The sequence below is a fragment of the Hippopotamus amphibius genome, chromosome 8 (assembly GCF_030028045.1).
Source record: "Hippopotamus amphibius kiboko isolate mHipAmp2 chromosome 8, mHipAmp2.hap2, whole genome shotgun sequence".
NCBI classification, from domain to species: Eukaryota; Metazoa; Chordata; class Mammalia; order Artiodactyla; family Hippopotamidae; genus Hippopotamus; species Hippopotamus amphibius.
Window position 1 is genome coordinate 144,901,505 of NC_080193.1, and position 16,239 is coordinate 144,917,743.

Genomic DNA, 16,239 nt, shown 5'->3' on the forward strand with positions numbered 1-16,239 from the left:
CAGCCCCGGAGGAGCAGAGCCGCAGATGCCCCCCGCAGCACCTGTGTAACTTTGCTGAGAAGACAGTTTCCACTGCACCAGGGATGCGTTTTCCGTGGCCACCCCCTAAGTTGGCTTTGTGATGGACACTGTAAAGGAAAGCAACCTGTGAAAGCCAAGCCTTGCGGACCCGGGTCCTTCACAGCCGCCCACGGCCGTGTCTCGTCAGGAAGGTCCAGTCCAGCCGGAGCAAGGCATCCAGAGCTCCGGGAGCAGGTCGGCGCCCTTTCAGCGGAGGGCGAGGGGGTGTGCGTGGGGAGGAAGCTGAGGCGGGTGTGGGGGTGGCTGGCAGACAGGCTCAAAACTGTTTCGAGTAAACAATCCGCCAACCTTACATCCAGGTGCTTTGACAGATTTCTCACAGTGGTTCGTCAAAAAAAAAAAAAGTGCTTTGAAAGTCTGTTTTTGATGATTTTGAGATGTGTCAAATCCTTCTGCTTCCTGCACACCTGGAACCCGCGAGGCCCCAGTGTGAGCTTTGCGCCTGGACAGAGTCCACTGGGGCCAGACTGCGACCCCCTGACTGGGGTTGGGGCAGGGAGGACCCATCTCTGCAGCAGAGGGCGGTGGGCCCCTCCCGGGACGCCACGTCCACAGGCGCCTGGAAACCTCAGCAAATGGTATCATGAGCCTCAGCTTTAGGGCTCACGGGGTCAAAGCTCTCTGCTGCCCCCCAGGGCCTGGCGCGGAGCCTGGCAGGTAACAGGGTGCGGTTTATGCGAGGTTTACTGGACGTGGGGCCTGAGAAGGTGGCTGGGGGACAGACCCAGTGAGTGGACTTCACAGCAGAGGGACGGGGAGGGAACCGGGAAGGGGGAGAGGCAGCCGGGATGGACAGGGAGGGGCCGAGCCCTCGGGACAGGCACTTGTGATGTGCTGCATGGTGAGGGTGCAGGAGAGGTGCAGGGAGTTCATGGAGGCAGACCCGGGGACAGGGAAGGGCACGGAGATGCGGGTGCGCAACGCCAGGGACTTCACCCTCCAGATGATGGTGGTAACCTCCTCCCCGCTCCGTGGAAAGATCCCAAAGGGTCAGGGGACTGCCTGCAGGGAAATGACCCTTTGGGGGCTCCGCCAGGAGACCCCCGGGATTCCGGGCCAGGGTCCTGAGTCCATCTTGGAGAGGCTGAAACCCAAGCGCTGGGCGACCTGTGAGGGGCTGTCCTGGGAAGCGGGATCCAGGTGAGGGACTCGGGAGACAGGCCAGGGCTGGAGGTGGCGTCGGGAAGTACTGGGCGCACAGAAAACGCAAGCGGGGAGCACAGATGCTCCAGGACAGGCTTGTGGACCCAGAGTGGCTGAGCGCCGGGCACCCAGTCCTGGGGGGAGACAGGGAGGCCAGGGGGACAGAGGGAGCAGGAGAGAGGCTCCCACGGGGGAGGCTGAGGGGGAGGGCGGGGCCCCCTCAGGGGACTGGAGAGCAAGGTTGCTGTCCGGAGGGCGGCCATAGCGCCGTGGCCCGAGGCGGGCCTGCAGGGGGGCCACCCGGAAGCTGAGCCTGGTCCTGAGGAAGCCAGGGCCCCTCCAGGCCCCGGGGAGGCCGGCTCTGAGTGGGTACGTACGTCTGGGGACACAGAGGAGGTGGAGGCCCCAGGAGAAGCGACCGAGAAGGAGAGGGTCCTCGTCCTGGAGGAAACTGGGTTGTGACAAAGTTGAGAACGTGCTCACCAAAGAGAAAAGGAGAGCGGCCACGCGAAGGTGCGCTCAGTGGACAGAAGCTCAAACCTTGCTCCTTCCAGCCCTTTCCTTTAAACTCTAGAACTACAGGACAGTTTCAAGAACAGTGTAAGGAACTCCACACGCCCTTCACCTGGACGCCAACAGACAGCGGGCCGTGGAGATGGAGGCGGAGGTGACCTCCCCTCTGCTGACCACCGAGGGCTGTCGGGCCACAGGACCCAGCCTGGCGGACGTGTCGGCAGGGCGTTCTCCCCAAAAGCCCAGGAAAACCGTCCACCTCGGGGACTGAGGGATGCACTTGGTAACTGTATCCGCCGTATCTCCTGTGTCCTGTAGATGAACTTGGTTACTGTGTGTTGTCCTGTTGACCCGTGTTTACGTTTCCTCGGTTGTTCCCATAACAGCGCGCGTGACCTTTTTGGTCTGATGCGGGTCCAGCTATGGATTAAACTGTGTCTTCGGGTGTCCTGCAGGAGGCTGACGTTTTGGGAGGGTGCAGGCACTCTGCAAGGCGTCCTGGAGGCGGAGGAGGGCTGCCCCCTCAGGAGTGAGGGGACGCGCGTGGTGCTGCGGGCAGCGCCCCCAGGGTCCTCGGGTCAGGCGTGTGACTGTCGGCGTGGAGCCGGGCCTTCAGGGGACGGGAGGTGTGAGCCGGCTCCTCCATCGGGCGGGGGCCGTTTGCCTGCGGATGCCACTGGGAGCTCCAGGGCTGTGGTCTACTTCTCTCCGTGAATGCCGGGAACGAGGCTTGAAGACCTGGATGTGTGCGTCTCTGAGGTGTCCGGTACATCCTCCGTCCCGCATGGCAGGTCTCCTGCCCCCTGCCCCCACAGCGTCCCCGTCGGGGATCCCTGAGGCACGACCCCCTCCCTGCAGCCAGACCTGGCAGGGGAGCGGACGGAGGTGGCCGCGCTCGGTGCGGGGGAGCCCTGGGGTGTTGAGGCGGGGAGGGAGGAGCTGGCGAGGGCCCAGCCTGGGGGGTGGTCCCCACGCGGCAGCCTCCCTGTGGCTCAGAGGGGCCCGCCACCCGTCTGCCGGGGGTCTCCTCTCAGCAGGGACACCGGTGCGTGTGCAGCCAGCCTCCTTGGGCCGCGGCCTCAGACGGAGGTCCCTCTCTCCCCCGTCCGTCTGTGAAATGCAGCTCCGCGCCCACAGGCCGGGCTGGGCCGGTCACTCAGCACAGCTGGCTCGGGGAGGGGAGGCGAGACTCACCCTGGCCGCGTGCGACGGCGGGGACGTCAGCGCTGACGCAGCAGCAGACGGGACCAATGCGTCAGCTCTTCGTCTCCCAAAGGCTTTTTGGATCTCAGGAGCAGCCTCTCACCAATTAAACGAGAACCAACGTAGCTCCCCGTCTGGAACAACAAGCTTCTAAAAGCCAGACTAGCGTTCAGGGCTCAAACCTACCTGGTGAGCAGGCCAGTACTTAAAGGCCAGTGGACACGCTCGCCTTAGACCCACGCAAACGTGGCCCGGTTTTCACACGCAGCTGGGAAGAACAAGCAGTACACCAGGCAAGGGACGGCGGCGACGCGGTGCACGCCGGCCAGGCTGCGGGGGGGGGGCGGGGCCGGCTCAGGGGCCACCGGGGCACCAGCCCCCCAAGATGACGGGCAGAAACATCGGCGCTCGATGGTACCAGACACAACCGTCGGCTCCCCGCACATCCCGGGAGAACACGTCAATAAACACGCCCATCAGCTGCCGTTCGCTGCGGCAGATCAACCACGGAACAAGATCCAGGGAGATCCCCCAGCTTCCCGATCACCCTGCTGAAGGACGTACCGCACGTGGGTAGCTGTCTCCTGTCTTCCGAAAACCTCCCACCCCATCCCTCAGATAATGACGTGACACCATTAAGAAGCGGGTCGGCGCTAGAAAGGTGGCACGGAGTGTCTCTGACACGCTGACACTTGGTGGCGCCTGTCGCCCCCGCTCCGAGCAGGTGCCTTTCCTGCCCGCGTGGGGGCTGCTTGCAGCGGCCCCACGCACTCCTGACACTGCCCTGTGCTGTCGGGTAGCAGAGCCCGAGGCCAAGGGGGCTCTGCGGTGGGGGCGGTGAGCCTGTTGCCCAGCGCCTGGTGGGTAGCAGGGGCCTGGGCTTGGCCCGCCCTGAGCGTCTGGTCTGGGGCAGCTGGCCGTCGGGGAGAAGGACGCTGGGGGCCTTCTCCCCAGGCATGGGTTCCACAGCCCTGGGACTGGGAACGTGCGGCAGAGGTTTGGGACACAGGGGCTACCATCCCTGGGGGACGTGCTCAGGGCAGCCCTGCCGTCCTGGGCATCATGAAATCAAAGTGACGCGGACAAAAACTCACCAGGCACCTGCCACAGGCCGGCACCGGCAAGGCACCGGGGATCTACCAGCGAAGGACGCCCAGCAGGGGAACCAGACATGAACATGGGAAGCGCAGGGCGGCCTCGCTCACAGCAGACAGAGGACCCGGCGCGAGGACAGCGCCAGGTGGCAGTTCTCACCACGGGCCGAGCTGAGACGGGGGGCTGAGATGGTGGGAAGACACCCCCTCCTTACAGATTAGTCTCCTCACCCACCTCCTGGATGGAACTGGGACTGGGGCTGGAGAAGAAACCAGGTGTAGCGTGTGAGACCCAGGTGAGAGTGACCAGGGGCTGGTGGAGCCACGGCTAGGACGGCGACACTCAGAGCCTCATCCCTGGAGATCCCTCCTCACCTCTCCACCTGGCACCTGCCGGGTACCTGGCACCTGCCGGGCGCCTCCCACCTGCCGGGCGCCTCGACACAAGATCCTTTCCTTGTCCCTAAGCCCCTTCCCGGCCCTTCCGTTCCTCGGGGAAGCAGACAGAGAAGCAGAGGACGGGTGACCGGGGTCCATCTGAAAAGGGGAAGGGACAAGTGACCTTTCACTGGAAGGAGACGCGTCCAGAGTCAGGTCTCGCTGCTGCCAACCTGCCAGCGTTCTCACGTTTCCTTTAGGAAATCCCAACGTCGCCTCCCATCACCTTATCCTCTTATTTTTCAACAGCTTCATTGAGATGCAGTTCACATATCATAAAACTCACACCCTTTTAAACTGCGCAACACACGTGTTTAGAGCACTTCAGGGCTGTGCAACCAGCACCACAGCCTGGGTTTAGAATGCTTCCGTCACCTCATAGGGAAACGTCGCCCCCCGGCCTGGAGACCACCAGCCTCCTTTCCATCTGTGGGCTGTACATGCGGACGTTTCACGGGAATAGAACCACGCTCGGTGTTTAGCGGCTTCTTTCACTCAGCACCACGTTTTCGGGGCTGCCCACGTGTGGCCCGTGTCAGGGCCTCCTTCCTCTCTGTGACTGAGGAGTGTCCCATTGTGCAGACCTGCCGGGCTCTGCGTGTCACCTGCTGTCCGACGGGCCCGTGGGCTGCCCCTGCCCGGCCCCTGGGAGCTGCACCGAGTCCTCCCGGGACGGGAGCGGCCGGGCGACGTGGTCGCTCGTGCTTTACCCCCGGAGGAGTGGCACGACCACGTTCCACGGCGACTCAACTCACTCTGTGACAGACGAGGCTTTCTTTCGAGTATCAGGTACCCAGAGTGGCTGCCCCCGTGTCAGCAGCCAGCAGGCCACACGCCCCGCCCCCGCGTCCTGCAAGAGCGGCTGGGAGGGACCATCCAGGCTTGAGAGGGACGCAGCCCCCCGGGCGGGAGCCCTTCTGATGAGGCCGCTGGATGGGAGGCCCAGCCCGAGGGCCGGGGGCTCGCTTCAGAGGACCAGCACCCCCAGGGGGCCCCCGGAGCTGGCAGGGCCAGGAGAGTGAGCCCCCCGGGGGCAGACGCTGCACACGCGCTCACACCAAGGGTGACAGGGGGACCAGCGCCGGCCCCGCCCCTCCCCGCCCCACCCCGCTGCGCGGCCCGGCCTCACCTTGCCCAGGTGCAGCGGCGGCTGCTGGAAGTGCTGCTTGTGCTTCTCCATGAACTGCTGGTGCTGCTGCTGGATGAGCAGGTGCTGCAGGGCCTGCGCGCTCTGGGGCAGCGGCGCCGACTGCGTGCGGCCCAGGGGGCGGTGCTGCCGCAGCTTGTGCACCGAGGGCGACACGCGCTCCGCTCCCACCAGGGGCTGCGCGTGCAGGGGCAGCGCTCCCAGGCCTGCAAGATAGCGGTCTGAGGAGAACACGGGGAAGAGGCAGCGGGGAGGGGAGCAGAGGGGAGGGGAGAGGCCGCTGAGTGACTGACGCAGGCCGTTGGCCCGGCACCGCCTCCCTGAAGCCCGCCGGGCCTGCTCCAGCACACCCAGGGGGCCGAGCGCGGGGCTGCGGGGCAGAGGCCTTCCGCCACCCGGCGGCCACGGTCCCCGCACACCCAGGTCCAGGCCGTCAACGGGCTCCGCGAGGGGCCCCACCACAAGTGCCCTCGGGGGGGCCCAGGCCCGGCTGGGGAAGGGGCCGGGGTCCTGGTGTCTCCGGAGCGTCCTGGAAGCCCAGCGAGCGGGCTCCTCCCCGACGGCCTCAGAAACCAGGGTAGGAGGAAAACACGTGTCCTTAGGGGTCAAACCATTTTACGGGTCTCTTAAAGCATCGATTTTATACACAAAGAGGGTATTAACACTGTAGAAAATCCTGATGCGTGTCGCCAAAATCCCTCCCTACGAATTTCTGAGAAAGGTTTTGCCACCAGCTGCACAGGAAGCGGGCAGCTCGGCAGCTCCCGCGCCTGGACTGAGTGTTTAAATTTAGAGCCTGTGTTGATAGGAGGGGGTCTTGTTTGAATGTGCGTTTGAATCTTGTTTTAAAATGCAACCTCCTCACGTGAACCGGGAAAGTAAACGTTTTTCCTTCTGTAGTCCTTTCAGCCATCCGTATTTTTTCTTCTACAAATTGTTGGTTTAGATATTTACCATTTTTCTCTGGTTCCATGGGCAAAAGGGTGTAACAAGCCCTTCCCAGGCCCCCTGAGCATCGGTTTGCTTGCACCTGCGGTGGAGGACCTCTGGACATCGCTCAGGCCGACTACGACCCCAGATCAGGGCCTCTGACCGGGAGAAACAGCTCTCGGCGGCCCGGAGTGGCTGCCTCCTAGGATGGGGGACCTGCCCGAGGTGGCCCTGCCGGCAGGTGGAGGCTCCAAAGCCAGTGGGGCTGTGTCTCCACGTCCCCTCGGGCCTGAGGCCCCCGGTGGGTACGGACCCTCAGCCTTTTCCTGGTCCCCTCGTGAAGGCTATTTCTGAATTAAAACTACTCCTTTGTGTGCAAACGGAAAAAAGATTCAACCCTAGCAAAACTGTCCCGCGCTACATTTTCAAAAAGTTAATCAACCACAGTTCCCTAAGCCGCCATTCCTCTTGATCCAAACCAACAGTTTTCTGGAAAGATAAGTTACCTTAAACGTTACTGTCTGCTTGGTTACTACATTAAAGTGAGCAACTCAGAAGGTAGACTCTTTCTCTCTCCGGCTTTCTAGGCAAGTTGAAAACAAGAACGGCATCTTTGTAAAGAAGGTCTTTCAGAATCCATCAGTTGCTGATGTAGGTATTACGGGGGATTAAACCATTTCACGTCAGCCACACAGATGCTGCATTTACGGGATTAACAGTCTACCTAGTTACTGGAAAGGTCCCTGCTTGGACATCACTTCTTTTTAAAGCGTCTGTGGACCCCCAAGGGTGGGGCTGTAACAGATGACGGGGTAGCAGAGCCCTGCGCTGGGGTCATCTGGGCCGACCCTGCCTCGTGCCCTGTAAAGAAGCTTCTCCCGGGTCTAGAGGAGGAAATACTAATTCTACAGAGACCTGGCGTCCCGTGTGACACAGGCAGGAACCAGGGACTCAGGTGGGCCAGCAAGGCCGGTCTCTGCTGCTCCTGCTGCTGCGGGTTCCCCAGCGCTCGCCTCCCTCCCACCTGAGGCTCCAGCCGCTTGATGCTGGCACAGACACCTGCCTTCACCCGGCGGACACCCGCCCGAGGACAAAGCCTGCGACCCCCGCGGGGGTGGGGACGTGCGCTGACGGTGGAGGGGCCTACCTTTCAGACCCTGACTCCAGCGCATGCCCGGTCGGACACGGAGCTGCCTGGGGTGCAGGCCCTTCAGGCCGGACCCCGGTCTGGTTCCGCCCTCACCCCTCACCCCCATCCTACTCACCCCAAATTTGACTTTAGTGTCTCTGGGGTATGACCGTAAGGCCACCACGTGCGGGGACAAGTGCAGTGATGAGCTTCGCTGGCAACGGGGCATCCTGCCGTCCAGCAGCAAAGCTATCAGCTCTCCAGGCAGCTTCCAGTTCGGAAACTAGAGGTCACCCCTCGGACCACTAACAAGAGAGTTTTTGAGGATAACTCAAAACTGGCTGTTTTTCGGTCTATGTTGTAAGACTTTCCAGCACGAGGGCATGGAGATTAGGATCAAATTGCCCTGGGTGTCCAGCTGCCTGTGGAGGCCGGCTGGGTCGGGGGGCCTGGACTGCCCCTCCCACGGGGACCTGCTCCTGAGCGTTGGTGAAATGGCATGGCTCTGGCTCTGACACCACCTGTCTGCCCACAGAGGCGTCCAGCAAGCAGGCAGGTCTGCGGGCTGACCCCTCAGGAACCTCAGGGAACCTGCCAGAGGCAAACCCGCAGTGAGTGCCGCTTTGCCTCTGCTCACTGACTCCGCTCACGGTTCCATCGCAGAAACGTCTACTGTGTCCCTTTCAGCATCAAACACTGTGGGGCTGCAGGGAGTGAGGGAGGGCAAGGCTGCAGGAAAGCTAAGCGTCTGTTCCCCGGGGGCACAGACACCGCCTGCCCAGAGCACCCGGAGGAGGGCCGGGGGGCACCTGCGCTGGGCCTGATGCACAAAGGGCGCTGAGAAGAGGGTAGTGGGTGCAGAAGGCACCGTGCGAGCCTCGCCAGCACTGAGCAAGCTGGCACCAGCGTGCTGCACGGGGAGGAGGGAGGGAGGCCACGCGGGCTGCCTCCCTGCTAAGAGCTGAACTGGACGCCAGGCCGGAGCTGTCCAGCAGCACTTCCTGTGCTGACGGAATGTTCCACGTTCCCACCGCTCCACAGCCAGCGGCCACAGAGCATGGGATGAGTCACGCGTGGGACGGAAATCCAAATCTTTCCTCTGCTTTTAACTTTCAATTTCAATGTGAATGGCCACAGTGTCCGAGCTCTGGACCCTGGGAAGGCTTCCCGGGCCTTCCTACAAGAGTGTAGGGTGACCCCAGAGAGGCCCGGGATCAGGCAGGGGGCGGGGAAGGGCCCACGAGACCCCAGGAAGGACAGACAGGCCAGCAGGGACGTGAGGGAGAGAGCAAGGTTGAAGGTTAAAAACGATAAAACCAAGAGTCACCACCACGACCAGAACACCGAACAGCTAAAGAGGGCTCAGGGTTAGAGGGCCGCCCCGCTGATACTCAGGGCTCAGCGGACCCTCGGAAAACGCGGGGAGGAAGCCGAACACCCAGCTGGGTGGTGCCTGGACCTGGGATGACGGCCCTACAGCAGGGCCCCCTCGTCTCAGGGCGAACACCACACACTCCGTCACTCGGAAAGTAGCACTTTTACACGGCTGTTGCTACGCAAATTTCATAGCACATCTATTTTTCTCTAAATATAACCACCCCTCATGTTACTGCTAAGAGAAGCCCCTGCCCACCAGAGCCAGCCCTGGGCTTCCATCACGTGGCTGACATCCCAAAGGGCAGATCCATCAGAGAGGCTGTCAACCTGCTCCCGGGAAGTTAACCAGGATGCGGGTGCGTCTGTGTGTCTGATGTGCGTCTGATGCTCTTGCTTCCACGCACCCGGCCCTGCGACTGGACTTGGTCTATCGGGCCACAGCCTGGTGTGCGAGGGGCGTGTCCAGAAGTTCTGGGGAGACAGGCCACCCCGCCGGCCCTCCCGGGGAGCCCACGACGGCCCGGCGGTACTCACCTGTGACGAGGGGCGTCTGTGCGGGCGGCGGCTCCAGCAGGACCACGTGCTGCAGGAGGGAGCTGGGAGCCGCCCCCGCCTCCCGCTCCAGGGGCGCCGCGCCCAGGTAGGGGGTGAGGTGGGTGCCGGGGAACAGGGAGAGGCGCTGCTGGAGGGCCGGGAGGGCCAGTCTCTCGGCCTCCTGCTGGCCCGCCGCCCCCTGGAGAGGCACAACCGGGACGCCCAGGGTCAGGGGCCTGGGACGGCCGCTCCGCGCCACCGCCTCGCAGACCCACGGGCGCCCGCTTACCGAGGAGGGGCCGGTGGCGGGCAGTCCCAGCGTGATGTTGGGCAAGGACGGCGACGTGTAGAGGGGCAGCGGCCCCACCGAGCCTTCTCGCGCCACGAGCCTGTGCGCCAGGCCGGTCTGGGGACAGAGCACAGGGGGCCATCACACGGGCTCCGCACGGCCCAGCGGGGCGACACGCGCCGAGGGCCACAGAAGACACCTCTGAGCTCGATGCCCGGTACCGAGATCCCTGGGGCAGAAGTACACCAGCAAGCAAGAGCACGGGGGCGAACAGGGCATCCAAAGCAGGCCACAAGCGCTGGGACCTGACTCACGACCTGGCCCTCCCTCGTCTGTCCTCATTCAATTCACGCATCACTGTACAACTATCAGGATAAATCCAGGATAATACATTTAAAAATGTATCCTTAGAGTTGGGACCGTCTTTCCAACCTCTTCCATGACACAAGAAGTAGAAACCAGAGAGGAGAATACGGATTAAAAAAAAAATTCCCCTCACATAAAAGGCAAACGATGGTGACGACAAGGTTGACAGCATATAGTACAGAGGCCAATATATAAACAGCAAGCAAATCAAACAATAATTAGTGAGAAATGACAAACAAGAGCGAGTGTGGAGAAAAAATTCATGAAGAAAAAACATTCAACATCATCCGTAATCTAAAAACACATCTAAACATCTAAACACACTTAAAAATCTATACGGCAAAGATTTTAAAAAATGACTACAGCATCTTAAAAAAAAAAAATGACTACAGCATCTTGACCCAGAGAATTGGAAACACTGCCGGGTGGATCATAAAGGGGCGTGCTCCTTCTGCAGGACCATCTGGCCATCCACACCCAAAGCCTTAAAAATGGACCTCGGCTTAACTCCTGACACCCCGCTCCACCCTCAGGATGCGCTCTCAGGAGACGGAGCTGGCTGCACATGGACTTGGCCACGGCGGGCTCTCTGAAGCAGCGTCCACGCCGCCCTACAGTGCGTCAGAGGGTACACATTTACACATGGGGACACTCAGGAGGTCGGAAAAATCTTGGTGACTTTAAAAAGTAGCCCTTTTTCTAGGCCAAAAAGTCAGCAAGCTATGATTTCGCGAAAGTGACTGAGCTCGCCGAGGACAGCACGACTCCGCTGTCCAGGAACAAAACAAGCAAACATTTAGTTTTGGAAGTTGTCATTTCCTCTTTATAACCAAGGCTTTTTTCTTTTTTTTTAACCTGACATTTTTAGAAATAAAGCAGCCTTCTGGGAATTGTCTGGTATGCGGACTTCTCTGCGTTTCCGGTGCTGGCTGTCTCCATCTGCCCTGTGACGTGCTCCTCAGCTGCCCAGAGGCTCAGCAAGGCCAGGGCTGGGGCAGTATGCCCTCTGCGCGCCCCCGAATCACACTTTGCTCTCAGCATTGGAAGAAGGTCCTGCACTGGGGAGAGGCTGTCCACGGGTCGGGGGAGCCCTGCTTCCTCTGTGTAAGGGAGGAGGCGTGTGGAAGATGCCACGCATCCCTCGGTCCAGCAGGGGAAGCGGGTGCAGAGCCAGGCCAGTGGGCCCCCTCTCACACGGGGGCCCCGTGCCACCTCTGGACCGGAGGAGGAGGAGAAGTGGCCAGCGTGGCACTCTCAGAGAATTGTCCAATTCTCAATATACTTGAAATCCACAAAAGACATCCAACTGTCATCAAATTTTCAAAGATCACCCCTGTGATTACGACGAACATCTAACGTAAAACATGAAAACCACACTCTTCACGTTTCCTGTGACCCCTCTAACATCTATTAATTTGCAGTAGTTTAAGTTACATTAACATGTGATTTGTAAAAACTAATACATAATTTAAACTGGCATCCACCCAAATAAGGCATCTCTAAAATATGAACCATCAGGTACATAACTGCCCATTTTAAATAAAATCAGGATCTGTGACCGCTAATTGACAAGCCACAGCCACCATTCACATCTCGTGCCAGGAAGCAATTTCTAGGCCAAGATCTAAGGCAAATTATAGGTAGACCTCAGCTATGACCTCAGTCTCACAGAGAAGGATCGTTAAAACTTTAATAATGGAAACAAATAATATTTAAACAGATAGGCTGAAACGGACAGGTGGCACAGGAATAGATGTATAAAAGGAAAGAGCAAGAGAAAGTGGGGATTAGGTAAGCTACAGGCAGTAGTACAAGATCATTTCTAGCAGCTAGCTTCTGAAAATCTGCCGATACCTGAAGTGCCTAGACATGTGACATGAAAGCAGAGTGGACACGTGTGCCTGTGTACTCCAGCTAAAACGTGTCAAGATCGAAGGGCAGATGCAAACCGCTCTTTGGAGCCAGGAAACCGGACCCGGACAGGAGCGCTGGGCACTGACCTCGGCGGGGACGCTGGGGACGGCGGGAGCGACCCCGTTCTCCGTGCTGACGTTCCCGGAGCTGTTGTTGGGCGAGCTGGGCGCGGAGCCCGGGGCACTGCTGCACGCCGAGTCTGGGGGGGAGAGACACGCGTGAACCTGACGCAGGTCCCGGCAAAGACGCGCGACGCCTCCGCGGCCCTGGGCCGCGCCGGCCTCCCGTGGACTTCTGCCTCGAGCTGGCTGACGGCGGACGTCCCAGCAAGAAGGAACAGGACCACAGTCCCCACACGAGGGCCAGGGAGCTAACTCCCTGCTCTCCGTTTTGCTATCGACCCCTCGTGCGCTCTGCGAGCCTGTGGCTCCTGGAGGCCCCAGGGGACCCTCCTACGCTGCGCGCACTCCCAGCTTTCTTCCTCTTCTGAGAAGTCTCAAGATGACCGTAAACACCAGGAGAATAAACGCTGAATGCTCATTAATATTCTAACAGCAAAAGGCAAGAACACACAGAGGCCACACGACTGTGCACAGCGGAAGCTCAACGTTCCTTTGCGCTAATTCTTGCGTTTTTCACACATCCAGGGAAAAGCACAGCTGGTGGCTTCTGTGATGGATCAGTGCTACCTGAAAACTCACCCCAAGATAGGCTCCAAGCAGCTGGGACGGGGAGAGCCGCCCCAGCCCGCTCACCGGGCCGGGCTGGGGAGGCAGTGCGTCTCCCGGGGCCCGCACCGCCGGGGCGGCCACTGCTGCCATGGGTGCAGACGCCCCACGCAGCAGGAGCCCGTTTCGCTTTTCTGATTCACAGTGGAAGCTTCTGGGTCAAACCTTCCAGAGGGAACCATCCCGAGCCACCTGCCTCTCCCTCCTGGGCACCCACCGACCACGGGCACTGATGACTTAAGACGCCGCCCCGATCTGGACGCGCAGGCCCGGACCACCTCCCTAAGCCGGCGGCCTGAGGGTGCTCGGCAGGTCGCCCTTCAGAGCACGAGACCACAGGGCTGCCCCAGGGGCCTGGCGGACTCTGAAACGGAGGGCGACAGGGAGGAGGCTGAGGGTGCCGGTGCGGACGGCAGCGCCCGACCCCGCGGGCCCGGCTCACGCAGGGAAGGAGACCCGACCCCAGGGGCACACGCACAGGCCCCCTCACCCCAGGGGACCGTGAGCGCTCGCGTTCTCTCCGTCCAGCAGCTGGCCCCTCGGGGACCCCCTGGCAGCAAACGGCTCTGTCCACGTGAGGGCCCGCCCCCGCCCTCCCGGGCGCTGAGGGTGACGCTCAGGCCCCAGCTCCCCTCCCTCCTCCCACCAGCTCCAGAGCCTGGCCTCCGCCCGGTGAAGTCACGCGTGCACGGCCGGGGCGGCGGGGAAGGCCACCTGGGCCGTCAAGTGTCACACTTCAGTCGTGAGGACAGGGCCCCCTGCCTCAGACGCCCTCCTTTACGCGGGCCTGTCCCAGCAGCGTCGGCAGACAAACTCCCAGGTGGGCATGGGCGATCAGGACGACTTTCAGGAGCAATACAAAATATATCTCTGCAACTTTTCAGCCATTTTCAACTCAGTAATGTTGATTATTTTTTCATCCCACTTCATGGTCTAAGAAAAAGGTATAAGCGCACGATCCCCCGATGTTATTCGTATCAGCGTCATGGGATACCATGAAAGGTGCCAGAGAGCGCTGTGACTCACATCGGGAAGAAAGGGCACCCGTGTGCACAGGGCATGTGACAAACGCACAGAAAAAGGACCGGAAGGAAGGACGCGCAGACGTTAATGGCGATTTTCTCTGGATGGTGTCGGAGGGCAGCTGATCTCCTCGTCTGCTCTGCCTGATGGGCACGGCTTTGACCAGTGACCGGGAACAAGCAGAGTGCCGCTGCCTCGTCCTGGGACCTGCCTCATGACCGTCTCAGCACCCTCCCTCCCCATCTCCCTGTACTGGCTGGTGGAGCTTCTTCTGCGACACTGTGGCCCGTCTCCTGCTCCAGAACCTTCACCACCGCCCCAGGACCCTCTCTGGGACCCTCAGTCAGAATTCCTTATTTTCCCATCTTCTGGAAAGCCAGCTGTGCTCAGAGCATCCTCCCCTCCGGCTGCCTGGGCGTGTGCTGGCTGGGAAACCCACCCCCTCCTCTCCGAGCTGCCTGCACACCCCCGCCGAGCTTCCCCTGGCCCGGTGTGGCCTCCGCTGCGCCCTCTCCGGGTAACGCTGCCCAGGTCCAAGCAGGGGTCGCGTGTGGTGCGTTAGCTGCTCCACACGGGACGGTCTGGGCTCTGGAGTTAGAGCGGAAGCTCCTTGCACGTGAGGACCCGGCTCATCATTTTGGCGCCCAGCCGGGTTCTGACACAGTCACAGGCTGACAGCACAAAGGCCAGAGCCGGTGCTCAGAAAGAAGCCGCCTGAGAGACATAAACGCAGGCCCCTCGGTCCCCCAGAGCCCTGCCCAAGGCCCAGGACCCCCCAGAGAGACGAGGCCCGTGTGTGCTGAGACCGAAGTCTGAATGGACTCCCCTGGCTGGAGGATCTTGAGGTGACACCCTTTTCTGATCTCTCTACCAGAATGACCACACGATGACAAAGACAGGCCCCCGGACACGAGGCCTCAGGTTCTGCTTCGTGCAAATCCATGGCGTCCAGAAGCAGACCCTCGGACGAGGGGTCTGACCCCCGGGCTGGGGGGCAGGGGTGAGGGCGCTCACAGCTCTGATCTCCCCCCAGACCCTGGACTCACATCTGAGTGTGTGAGGCCCTGGCCCCTCACACGGGGAGCACCAGCCCTCCTTTCCACGACGTGGCCCCGAGGGACGCCCCGCGAGCCCTGGTCTTCCTGTACGTGGTGCAAACGGGGCCCCTCCCCTCCTGTTTCCAGGCCACCTGGGCAGCCCCTTTGTCCTGTGATTTTAAGAGCGGTGGACGCGCACCCCCTGGAATTGGGGTGCACCCCAGGAAGTGAGGTGTGTCCTCGGGACTGGGGTGTGCGTTGGGAAGTGGGGTGCATCCCGGGAAGGGGCTCTGCCCTGTGGGTGTGTTTCTCCAGGTCGGCCGCTAGGTGGGGGCCGAGAGCAGCGCGCGAGCCTGGACTCCGAAACTCCCCAGCTCCCTGCTCCTTCCCCTGCGCCCGCCCCCTCGCTCTTCCCAGGAAGATTCTCCTGCTCTCCAGTGGCTCAGACGCTGCTGCAGGGGCCGTGTGGCAGCTAAGAAACGTGGGGTTCACCACTACTAGGGCAAGACTGGTTAAAATCCCACCTTCAGGGAAACCTCCACTTAAAATTCCTGAACGTCTCCTGTGATGCCAGGAGATCTGTCTGCTCTCACCTCCCGGCTGGGTCAACGTTGTGAACAGGAACACAGTACAGGGGTGGGCCTGAGACCCCTGCTGGGACGCCAGCTGTGGCCCTGGGACTCGCAGGGCTGGCGCTGTGGGCACGAGAGCCCTGGGGGGGGGGGGGGGCGCGGATTCGGAGATGAAGTTCGGTAAGGAAGGCACAGTGCGCAGAAGAGCCTCTCGCAGGGCGGCGGAGTTTGCACTACTGTACCTGTGACATCCAACGGACGCTTTTTTAGAGCCGTGACCACTGGCCCATCTTTCCTGCGTAACAGGGGGCTGCTCCGTCTTTCGGCCACTTTCTGCTTTAGCCTGGACCGCAATTTCAGATTGGGTTCAGAAGCTGCACGAAAAAGAGATGTCATTATAGCCAGGCAGACACGACTGGGTCAAATTGTCTCGTGGGCACGTCGGGTAAATATTCACGTTAGCTTCACACAGATGCAGGCGCTGCTCCCGGGCGGAGCTCGGGGCATCCTGAGGCCCCAGGCAGGACACGTCCAGTCCCAGCATCGGTCCAAACACCGACTCAAACGCACCTGATGCCTCTAGCGGACTCTCTGCAGACAGAGGGTTTCACACATGCTGCAGCTGCCACTGTGTTTACGAGCAGCTGGGGGGAAAACTGGCCATCAGGGATGGTTTCAGGGCTCTGGCCCACAAATGTTACTACGACCTCCACATGACAGA

The 16,239-nt window shown here is 61.1% G+C and overlaps 1 protein-coding gene across 10 annotated transcripts in view; it reads right to left on the bottom strand.

Moving 5' to 3' along the window:
- Nucleotides 1-16,239, bottom strand: part of HDAC4 (histone deacetylase 4) — a 290,477-nt gene that overhangs the window by 57,723 nt on the left and 216,515 nt on the right. For 7 of the 10 annotated variants that reach the window (XM_057743936.1, XM_057743937.1, XM_057743942.1 and 4 more), the window contains 5 exons: nt 15,761-15,892; nt 12,245-12,357; nt 9,879-9,995; nt 9,590-9,788; nt 5,602-5,840 (listed from right to left, as the gene is read on the bottom strand). In XM_057743936.1, the coding sequence (XP_057599919.1) occupies nt 5,602-5,840; nt 9,590-9,788; nt 9,879-9,995; nt 12,245-12,357; nt 15,761-15,892 (800 nt within the window). The remainder of the gene's footprint in view (nt 1-5,601; nt 5,841-9,589; nt 9,789-9,878; nt 9,996-12,244; nt 12,358-15,760; nt 15,893-16,239) is intronic. The other 3 variants (XM_057743943.1, XM_057743941.1, XM_057743938.1) reach the window with 1 other exon arrangement.